The following is a 12032-nucleotide window of genomic DNA, read 5'->3' on the forward strand; positions in this document are numbered from 1 at the left end:
TTAGTAATAAGTGGTTTTATATGGTTAAATAAAAGTAATTTAATATTCAATCCACAAGCAAAATTTCTTAGATTTTCTTAAAGTGGTAGTTCACCCAAAAAGGAAAATTCTGTCATCATTTACACAAACTGTTTGGTTACAAACATTTCTCACAATATCTTCCTTCGGGTTTATCAGAACAAATAAATTTATGCGGGTTTGTAACAACATGAGAGGGTGTAAATGATGACAGAATTTTCACTTTTGGGTGAACTACCCCTTTAACATTTTTATACCCAGGGGTTATAAAATTTAGCCCTTTTATAGACGTCTTTTCAACGACCATAAAACAACGTCTTTTAACCTTTCACTTTTCAACCAAATTTAGCCTTTTTCTAGACGTCGATTTATAGGCGTTTTTTCAACGACCATGAAAAGACGTCTTTTAACCTTTCACTTTTCAACCAAATTTAGCCTTTTTCTAGACGTCGATTTATAGGCGTCTTTTCAACGACCATGAAAAGACGTCTTTTCACCTTTTACTTTTCAACCAGAATTTCACGTCATTAAGACGTCTGGAGCAGGGGCGGAGCCAGACATTGTAGATATTGGGGGCTTAGCCCAAATCTAGGGGTTTCAAAGCTTGGTCCCCTGTTGATATTTTTTCTCCATTTACGGCAGCTTTATAAACTATTATTTAATCTAAGTGTTCTCTGTATTGTCCAGTGTTGGGTGTAACTAGTTACTAAGTAATTTGTTACTGTAATTTAATTACTTGAAAAAGTAATGTAAGGGATTACTCTTATTTTTCTTGAAATCGAATTACAGTTACTTCTGATGTAACTAAATACTGTCTATGGACTGTAGAACAATTATGTATACTATAATAAATAGTGGATTTAACATGATTTTAGTTTACAATTCTCACTATTAACTGGTTGATTATTAGCATTAATATTACTGAGATGTTGACTGTTTTTTAGTAGGCCTACTTAAATAGCACATATTAATGCCTGATTCTGCAAAACCTTATTCTACACCCTTAACCCTCCCCATTTCTACAAATACTTAAAATAAACAACTACTTTAGTATTAATAAGCAGTAGTTGGAGTATATTGAGGCAAAAGTAGTTAATGGTTAATTAATAGAGAGAAATGAACCCTAAAGTGGGACCAGAATAATTGATGTACTTTTATATATTGTTTCTTCGAGCCATTTCAAGCCTATCCTTGTATCATGTACTAAATAGGATTTAGAAAGAAATTAGTAATAATTAAATACTTTTTGGAGTAATTTGTAAAGTAATTTAATTACATGATTGAAGATGTAATTAGTAACTAGTAATTAATTACTTTTTTGAGTAACTTACCCAACACTGGTATTGTCATTTTGAAACTGCAACATAACACATTTTGACAATGATACTTTAACTTCTCTTATCCAAAAATAGGCAAACATGTTTGCTGAAGGCTAATCCAGTAACTATAAAGCTACATAAGAATAACAATTTTTGACTTCAATGACAGAACAATTTCTCACCTGCTTATGGAAGCGTTTCTCTCTCTTTCTGTCTATCTGTGATCTCTCTCCACCCTCCTCTCTTCCTATTTGCACTGACAGTTACCACACATAAGGATATTTTAATTAGGGATCGACCGATATGGATTTTTTTTGTGCCGATGCCGATACCGATTTTTTCCCATCAGCCTTAGCCAATGACCGATACAGGCTGCCGATTTTCTTTAGCCGATATTTGGAGCCGATACTGCTTTTGCTCATTCAGTTTACATTATAAAAATGACACAATGATAAAACCAAATGTTACAACTCTTAATTTAAAAAAGGAACATTTATTGAACTATATTTAACAAATAGTAAAAACAGGTGAGGTAGAACAAGTAAGAAAATTCAGTGCTGCTGAAAATACTAAGCATAAATAAAATAAGTACACTATTGCACACAGTAGCAGGAACAAAGCAGCATAACAAGGGGAACACTGTACTTTTTCCTTGAAAGTAACCACCTATTTACAACCTATTTAATGCTTAGGTCTAAGTTTTAGTGCACTTAACTTAATCTCTTGTAGAGCAAATGTCTTTCATAAGACGACAAGGGAAATGTAAACAGCAATACTGATCAAAAAACAACTTAAAAAGAATTGTGAATAACATGCATTACCCACTTCTGTGCCTCACACACCCTAGGGTCCTATAATAAATGCGAGGGATAGTTAGTTTGCCTCAGCTCGCTAGAAACGCATAAAACTGAACAAATACATGAGGATTTGTGTTCGGACTTCGGTCAGATAGTAGAGCGCGTGCACGTGAGAGAGGTGCAGTGAGAGAGACATGGATGAGAGAGTGCATGTACCTTTGCGCTCTTAATGAACGGAAATGTTGACAAAACTTACAAAATAACACTTCTCGGGTCACATAAAAGTCATGTGGGAACTGCTCTGAACTAAGTGCTTAGCGTCGAATTTCTTATTTTTTTTCGCTGACGAAAATTCCGCGTTAACAACCATGAACGTATGCAACCATGAACTGCGCTCTCCACAATGACGAGAAACTATCAGCAATGGATATTGATTTTTAGCTTTTTACTACTACATATATTTATGGAGATGAGAATTAAAACCCACCCTGTCCAGCTATGATCAGCTGTTCGGTTGATCACATGACCTGCGTTCGCTTGCGGCATTATGAGCACCAAACGTCAGACTGGTGGTCGCTGAATAAAACTCCTACAAATACCACAAAATCACGGAACAACGTCAGCATTGTTTAATCCTATGACCAGTGCTCGTAACAGCTGCCGTATGCAGCCTAAAAGCTATGTGAGGCTCCCTAAATACAATGGCAAGCAGTTTTATAGGCATTCGCGTTTTCCATTTGGATCACCAAACTTAGCTATGGTTGCACGCACATATAGAGTAACGTGTTTACACTTTCAAAGTATATGGCAATATTTCAGTCAAACAGTTAAAAGATGCTTTGAAGTTTAAAACTTACCAGAGCAGGCTACAGAGCTCCGCTCTGCTAGTGGGGGGAGGGGCAATGCACGGGCTGCAGGCAGCCTCCAAAAACACAGAGCTGCCTGTGGGCGCCTGTCTGTAATTAATGCCGGGGAAAAGCTATCGGCGAACGCAAGCCGCGCATCGGCCGATGCCGATACACCTAAAACCTGCTAAAATCGGCCCGATGTATTGGGCAAGTTACTTCCAAAGTGTAATACATTATATATTACAAATTACTGTCATTTGAAAGTAATTAGTTACATTACAATATTACTGTCTCTGAACTGTAATGAGTTACACTACTTTTGCGTTACTTTTGAGTTACTTTCATCAAAAGAACAGAAGTATGACTAGGCATTATAAAATGTTAAAATGTAGTTTGTTGCTGCTTATAAATCTAGAAGTTATGTGTTGGCCCTCGACCTTTGAATAGGCACAGTGAAGACTTATAGCAAAATACAGTAAAAATCACTGTCAGAATCATAAACATAGACAAATGATCTGGTAAACGTCTGGTAAATTATGGTACACATACCAAACACAATAGAGCTAGAGCCCACTATAATGCAACCTATATACTAATAACATGGTAAGACACGCAACCTCTTTTCATTTCTATTCTTTAATTCACTTTTAATTCAGATTCACAGCACAAACCTGGCATTCACTTGGTTGACACAACTTATCAAAAAGTGCTATTGGAGGATTAGGTCCCAAGGAATACAGCTCATTTCAGTACAATATAAGGATTACATGTAGACTAACATAAAAAACACAGCCAAACAGAGGAACACTGCTTTTTGCCAAACAATGAATATACGTTCCCATACAAAGGCTGGTAAAAACTTTAATCAGTGATGTTTAAATGTTCTATTTAGATAACCATGTTTAAGTCTTCACTATGTTATGTTGTAGTTTAGGTTGCTGTTTGTAATAAAACTGTAGATAGCATAGGAATAGCCTAGCAAATAGCAATCTATTATGTAAATGGACTGTAACCATAGCAACGTTAGCTTACCTTGTCATTGCTGGTGTGATATGGATACTGGCAACATTTGTAAAAGTATCTTTACTTCTGAGGTTCAAGCAGCACAGGAGACCGATAGAAACTTTTCTGTTTTCTGACTTCCCAGATTCGGCTCTTTAAGAAACATGTCTATATTTGACGCGCACCGCGTCGAAAATCGCATTTCAAATACAAAGTTAAAGTAAAAATGAACATGTTGCATACAGCACGTGGAAACAGGCATACGCTGCGTCCCAAACCGCCTACTTCCATACTATATAGTAGGCAAAGAGTACGAGAAGTAGTGCTTTTCGCCCACTATATACAGTTGAAACCAGATATTTACATACACTTCAGAAAAGAACCCAAAAACTTTTATTTCTTTACTGTAATACATTCAATCAGAGTAATCTTTTTCTTTTTTAGATTAATAAAAATTAACATATTTTTTGCATTTGTTAAATGTCAGAAACGACAGAGGGAGAATTTTGATTTATTTTTCTTCTCACTTTCATCCAAGTCAGAAGAATACATACACTTCCTTAGTATTTGGTAAAATTGCCCTGAAAGTGTTTCACTTGGGCCAAACGTTTTGGGTATCCTTCCACAAGCCTTCTACAATAGTTTGCTGGAATTTTGGCCCACTGCTCTTGACAGAACTGGTGTAACTGGGTCAGGTTTGTAGGCCTCTTGCTCACACTCGCCATTTCAGTGCCGCCCACAAATTTTCAATGGGATTGAGATCAGGGCTTACCAATACCTTGACTTTGTTGTCCTTAAGCCACTTTGTAACTAATTTGGAGGTATGCTTGGGGCCATTGTCCATTTGGAAGACCCATTTGCGCCCAAGCTTTAACTTTCTTGCTGATGTCTTCAGATGTTGCTTCAATACATCCACATAACTTTCTTTTCTTATGATGCCATTTATTTTGTGAAGTGCACCAGTCCCTTCTGCAGCAAAGCAGGCCTACAACATTATACTATCACTCCCATACTTCACAGTTAGGATGGTGTTCTGAGGCTTCAAAGCTTTGCCCTTTTTCCTCCAAATATACTATTTATCATTATGGCCGAACAGTTTAATTTTTGTTTCGTCAGACCACAGGACATGTCTCCAAAAATTAAGATTTTTCCCCATGCCCAGTTGCAAACTGTAGTCTGGCTTTTTATGGTGGTTTTGAAGTAATGCCTTTCTCCTCCCAGAGCAACCTTTCAGCTCATGGCGATACAGAACTTGGTTACTGTGGATAATGACACTGTCTTACCAGTTTCAGCCAACATTTTCACAAGGTCTTTTGCTGTTGTCCTGGGGTTGAATCGCACATTTTGCACCAAAAAACATTCCTCTCTGGGACTCAGAATCTGTCTCCTTCCTGAGCGGTATGATGGTTGTACATTCCCAGGTTTTTATGCTTGCGTATAGTTGTCTAAACGGATGAACAAGGGGCCTTCAGGCATCAGGAAATTGCACCTAAGGATGAGCCACAATTGTGGAGGTCCACAATTCTCTTCCTGATGTCTTGGTGGATTTCTCTTGATTTTCCCATGATGTCAAGGAAAGAGGCTCTGTGTTTGAGGTATGCCTTTATATGCATCCACAGGTGTACCACCATTAACTCAAATGGAATCAATAAACCTATCAGAAGCGTCTTAAGCTCAGAATGGAATCATCTGGAGTTTTTTGTTTTGTTTAAAGACACAATAAACTTAGCGTATGTATACTTCTGACTTTGATGAAAGTGATAAGAAAAATAAATTAAAATTCTCCCTTGCTCGACATTTAACAAATGCAAAAAATATGTTAATATAAAACAGAAAAAGTTTACTCTTGTTAAATGTATGACAGTAAAAAAATAAAAGTTTTTGTGTTCTTTTCTGAAGTGTATGTAAATATCTGGTTTCAACTGTAGTATGGAAGTATACGGTTTGGGATGCAGCCACGCAGCTTTTTCATGTGTGGATGCTGGTCGCACGCATTGGTCAAAAAAAAAAAAAAAAATAAAATAACACGGTCTAATTTTGAAATGCATTGTTGTAACGCGCTCGTTACTAAGACTGTAACGAGTAAAATATTACCAAAATTGTATTAGTAATGCGTTATATTACTGCGTTACAGCAAAAACTAATATATTACTGTAATATATTATATTTTGTAATGCGTTACTCCCAACACTGGTTACCAATGACCAATGAGGCAGACTAGACCAGAGCACCACAGTAAGTTAGACGTTAGCCATGCAGATTATATATCAGTTGACGCTATTTAACAGTATTTACATCACATAACTATAAATATACACTTACAGTAATAACGAAGGCACTGTAATAATAAAGACACTTTGAAAATGCGTTTACTGTGGGGAGATTCAGAATGTTATTTTGCCTTCAACACAAGTACACGCATCTCTTTTTCATTTTCAGTTGAGTGGGGGAACGGAGAGTTAAAGCTGAGTGCCGCCACCTAGCGTCCTGGATGAATTCATTTTACAGATCTGAAAAGATTCGGGGCTTTTGACAAAACATTCGGGGCTCGAGCCCCAAAAGCCACCCCCCCGCTCCGCCCCTGGTCTGGAGAAGTCATCGTTTCGACGTCTTTTCAACCAGATTTTGCTGGGTGGGTTAGCTCTGTAAATTTTCACTTTCAGCTCCCTTTGTGCCGATTGTAACTGCACCCGATCTTTATTCCTGAAAGCCAGCCTCTTTTGAGATTGTTTTGTGTCCCTTTGCAGCCTTATGGAGTGCAACGACTCTTGATTGGATAGCTTTAGAGAGTTCCTTCTTGCGAGGCACAGTTCATAAGAGCTGATGTTTAAAATGCAATCATAACATTTTGGAGTGTCTTTTTATCAATCAAAGTAGCACTAAACCACACCTTTAAACTCATTTTATAGATTGGACTCCAGTTTGCCAGTTTCTGACACAAATTAGCTTTCATTAAAGTAATTAGTATATGGGTTCACTTACATTTTGCTCCAGCACTGTGAATATTTAATGGGTGTTTTCAAAAAAGACACAAGAAACTAGAATTATTTGTTTGTTGTCAGCTTATGCACATTGTGTATGTCTATTGTAGTGACCAGTGTTGGGAACGTTACTTAAAAAAAGTAATTAGTTATAGTTACTAATTACTTCTCACAAATAGTATCTGATTATATTATAAAAGTAATTAATTACCAGGAAAAGTAATTACTGCGTTACTTAAAAAAATTCTAATATTTCAAAGAACTTGAATGCCCCTTACAAAATTAAATATGTTAAATGACTAAAATGGATACTAAAGAGAAATCACTAATTTTGTGGCAGCATGTGACGATGTGAGGTGCTTTATTACATCAGAAATACTTGCCACAGACGTGGAGAGACTTTTTCTTCATGGACATAAGTTGCACATTACACAAACATTCTTGCCTTTCACCTCAACAATGGAAAAGTAGTGCTTTATACTTAGTGTTTGCGACCGCTACCTTTGAGCTTGTTGTACTTGCCATCGTCCTGTCGCCGGTGTTTTCGGAGTGATTGATGCGCGATGACTGGGCTGCATGTCAGTGCTTTGAGATGGGGCACAGCAGCAGCACCGTCCGCTGCTCGTTGTGAAGAGAAAATGACGCGTATTTTCATGTCAGTCTACAAAAGTCTCCAACCACGCCAGAAAAGATAGCTAGATTTGTCCTATAAGTCGCTAAAGTGATAGAAAGTTGCTAAATCTAGCGACAAAGTGACCAAGTTGCTCAGACTTTTTTACACTGCTCGCGCTCGGACCCGGACTGTGCGAGTGGGCGTCCCTGTGTGTGAACTCTGCCTCTGGTTGGCTAACGATTGAAATTAAACCAATCATCATCCGCTATGTTGTTCTCCCACCCCCTCTAACACACAAACACCAATCAGCATCAGTTATGTTTCTCCCAACACACACACACACACATACACACACAAGTGAAAAACAGTGTTTGGCTGAGAGAGCGAGCATACGTGGGTGAAAATCACTACAGTGAGATCAATTTTAGTAACGTGCAGCATTTTAATGTCAGTAACGATAACGGGCGTTATAACGGGGGAAACAGTAATTTATTTGATTACTCATTACTGAAAACAATAACGCAGTTACTAACGCCAATTACTTATAACGCCGTTATTCCCTTCACTGGTAGTGACCACATGTGGTTCAGGTCACATTTTATGGCAAATCACTGTAGAAAACCAGTTCGTTTTTAGGAGTAAAATACTTTTTCTTGACACTGCATATCTAGTTGGCTTGTAGTTAGCACTCTTTGGTTTGTGTACCATATGGTTTGAATAAGAGAAAGGGTTTGCAATATTTGACCTCAGCATTAGCTGCCATTTCAGGAACAGTGACAACGGCCTGATTCGACTCCATTTGAATTCTTGGTGGGGAGCTGAGCAGAGAACCAATTAGTGTCACATTCCTCAGCTCCACACTGAAGTTAAAGCCCTTCGGAAAGAACACCTGTATCGGAAAGAGTCACAAATTGGGCCTTTTGTAATAAACTTCTTACTCCTGTCAACAAACCCAGGAAATACCCAGGATTGTTTTCAATAACAAACCAAAACAATATACAAAAAAAGGCAAATTACATACCTGGCTAGTCAATGGCACTTCAATGCTAACCTCACGTTCTCCATCCTTCATCAGTATGTTTCCAGTTATTGTGCCCTCTATAAAACTCTGCTCAGGGGGGGTGAAACGGATTGTGTAACTCACACTGACATTGCCAAATGCCCCAGCCAGCCTCTTGATGCTGATAATGAGGTGCCTGCTTCGGTCCACTGCGTTAACCCTCACTGACTGGTTTTGAGGATAGAGGGCAAACACCCCATGGGGTTCGTCATTGGCCTGGACCTTTAAAAGGGTACTGCTTCGAATTGCATCCAGTTCTGCGCCACCCTCCACAGAGATTATACGGAGAGTGTAGGTTTCCTCCAGCTCTGGCACTGAGTCTGGCAGCAGGGTAAGGATGATCTCTGCCACGCGCTGCCCTGCCCTAATGGTGGCAAAACCCTGCAGGGCTGAAAAATCTCCTTTTGTGTCTGCATCACTAATAATCTTCCAGAAAACCTAAAAAAAGAATGTAATGAATGTAAACTTGTGTTAATAGTGTAGTTAAGGAGTTTTACTTATATAGCTGTTTTCCTACCGTGATGTTACCCATGACACCCTCTCTGCGGGTAATAAGGAATGAGATTGTAAGTGGCCCGTCGCTGTCAGATGGCTCACTGTAAATACGCTCTTTCAAGTCCTGCTCTGTAAACTGGACTATGCCATTTGGGTCACCAAACTTCTCAATCTAGAAAGCATGCACAAAAATGTACTGTAAACTGTAAATTATAATTCTCTAGTTTATACTTTAATTTCAGGTCAGCTAAAGACATATCACCATTTCCTAAAAACAAATTAAAGGTACACTGTGTAATTTTTAGGAGGATCTCTTGACACAAATGCTATATAATATACAACCCCAAATCAGAAAAAGTTGGGACACTGAAATTGTGAGTAAAAAAGTAATGGAATAATTTACAAATCTCATAAACTTATATTTTATTTACAGTAGAATATAGATAACTTATCAAATGTTGAAAGTGAGATATTTTGAAATGTCATGAGAAATATTGGCTCATTTTGGATTTCATGAGAGCTACACATTTCAAAAAAAGTTGGGAAAGGTAGCAATAAGAGGCCAGAAAATTTAAATGTACACATAAGGAACAGTTGAAGGACCAATTTGCAACATGATTGGGTATAAAAAGAGGCTCTCAGAGTGGCAGTGTCTCTCAGAGGTCAAGATGGGCAGAGAATCACCAATTCCCCCAATGCAGCGGCGAAAAATAGTTTTCTGAGTTTCTCAGAGAAAAATTGCAAAGAGATTGAAGTTATCATCATCTACAGTGCATAATATTGTTCAAAGATTCAGAGAATCTGGAACAATCTCTGTGCGTAAGGGTCAAGACTGGAAACCATACTGGATGCACGTGATCTTCAGGGCGCACTCACACTATCCAAACCAAACCGCGCTCGGGCGCGTTTGACCCCCAAAGCCTGGTTTGTTTGACAAGTGTGATCGCTCTGTTCCGCGCCCGGGCGCGGATTGGTTAATCGCGCAACGGCCGGGTTGCAGAGGTGGGCCGGAGCGCGGTTCACTTGGGCTCAGGCGCGGAAGGCTTTGGTGTGAGCACATTCGCGCCTGAGCGCGATTCAAGACGTCAGCTGCGCAACCACTCACCTTCATCTGCCGCCGTAAACCTTTTGATGCGCGCAGCGGGGTTACGTGAATGTCCGAGCTGCGCACATGACAGATCAACTAAGCAATATGATGACATGTGAGAAGGCTGTCTGTAATCGTGCACCAAACGACTCCGAATAAAAAACACAGACTTATCATTACGGTGGGTTCCAGTGTTAAGAGAGAGCTTTACTTCCTGCTTTTTTCAAAACAATCGCATTTTAATGACGAAAGTGCGCCCGGACTCGGATCGATAAAAAGTACAGTGTGAGTGCGTGCACCTGGGGGAGTAGGGAGGGGTGACAATCGCGCTGGGGCATGGTTTGGTTTGGTTTGGATAATGTGAGTGCGCCCTCAGTCTCTTAGATGGCACTGCATCACATACAGGAATGCTACTGTAATGGAAATCATAACATGAGCTCTGGAATACTTCCAGAAAACATTGTCAGTGAACACAATCCACCGTGTCATTCGCTGTTGCCAGCTAAAACTCTATAGGTCAAATAAGAAGCCATATCTAAACATGACCCAGAAGTGCAGGCGTTTTCTTTGGCCCAAGGCCCATTTAAAATGGACTTTGGCAAAGTGGAAAACTGTTCTGTGGTCAGACGAATGAAAATTTGAAAGTCTTTGGAAAACTGGGACGCCATTTCATCCGGACTAAAGAGGACAATGACAACCCAAGTTGTTATTAGCGCTCATTTCAGAAACTTGCATCTCTGATGGTTTGAGGTTGCATGAGTGCGTGTGGCATGGGCAGCTTACACATCTGGAAAGGCACCATCAATGCTGAAAGGTTTATCCAAGTTCTAGATACATGTGATCCCATTCAGACATCGTCTCTTTCAGGGAAGACCTTGCATTTTCCAACATGACAATGCTAGACCACATACTGCATCAGTTACAACGTCATGGCTGCGTAGAAGAAGGATCCAGGTACTGAAATGGCCAGCCTGCAGTCCAGATCTTTCACCCACAGAAAACATTTGGTGCATCATAAAGAGGAAGATGTGATAAAGAAGACCTAAGACAGTTGAGCAACTAGAACTCTGTATTAGACAAGAATAGAACAACATTACTATACACTCTAAAAAAAAAGGTTCCTTGAGGTTCTATATAGAACCGTGGGGTTCTATACTTGGCCAATAGAACCTTTTACCAAAAAACGGGTTCCATATAGAACTCTTGGAAGGCAAAGAACCATTTTTATTTTATTCACGTTTTGTGACTAAAGTGTAAACTAAAGATTACACAATAATTGCAGACCTACACAACTCATTTACAAACCTACACAACTCATTCACAAACCTTTTTGTGTCAATAGGTTGTGGTCAAATAAAGAGAGAGTCAACAAATAGGCTACTAATATTTAGTGTACACTGTAAAAAATCCAACTAATGAAATGTTGTACGGGCAAAAATATATAAGTTAAACCAATTTTTTTGTTTGAGCTAGTTGAGAAGACATATTATTTTAAGTCTAGATTAATCTGTGTTTAAAATATTAAATGAATGGTTATTTTCAAATCCAGTCAACATTCAGAATGGCTAGTGTTGACTGAACTAATTAAGACAAATCAGGTAAATATGTGGACTTATGACAGCTAAGTTATTTTCCTGACAACAAAATGCTCATAGCCTAATATTACTGTTATTTGGTCACAAAATGTAATTGTAAGAGTTGTTCATGCGTGAATGTATGTGCTTAAAGTTTAAATATGCGGTCGGTTAATAAAGATAGCGTCTATTTAAAAATGTTCTCGGACACTTTCGGACGTAGATGAGCTCCATACTA

The 12032-nt window shown here is 38.7% G+C and overlaps 1 protein-coding gene across 1 annotated transcript in view; it reads right to left on the bottom strand.

The window, feature by feature from the left end:
- Positions 1-12032, bottom strand: part of adgrv1 (adhesion G protein-coupled receptor V1) — a 1080612-nt gene that overhangs the window by 428413 nt on the left and 640167 nt on the right. The window contains 3 exon segments of the mRNA XM_073861135.1: positions 8324-8467; positions 8600-9076; positions 9156-9305. Of these exon segments, the coding sequence (XP_073717236.1) occupies positions 8324-8467; positions 8600-9076; positions 9156-9305 (771 nt within the window).

The sequence above is a fragment of the Misgurnus anguillicaudatus genome, chromosome 22 (genome assembly GCF_027580225.2).
Source record: "Misgurnus anguillicaudatus chromosome 22, ASM2758022v2, whole genome shotgun sequence".
NCBI classification, from domain to species: domain Eukaryota; kingdom Metazoa; phylum Chordata; class Actinopteri; order Cypriniformes; family Cobitidae; genus Misgurnus; species Misgurnus anguillicaudatus.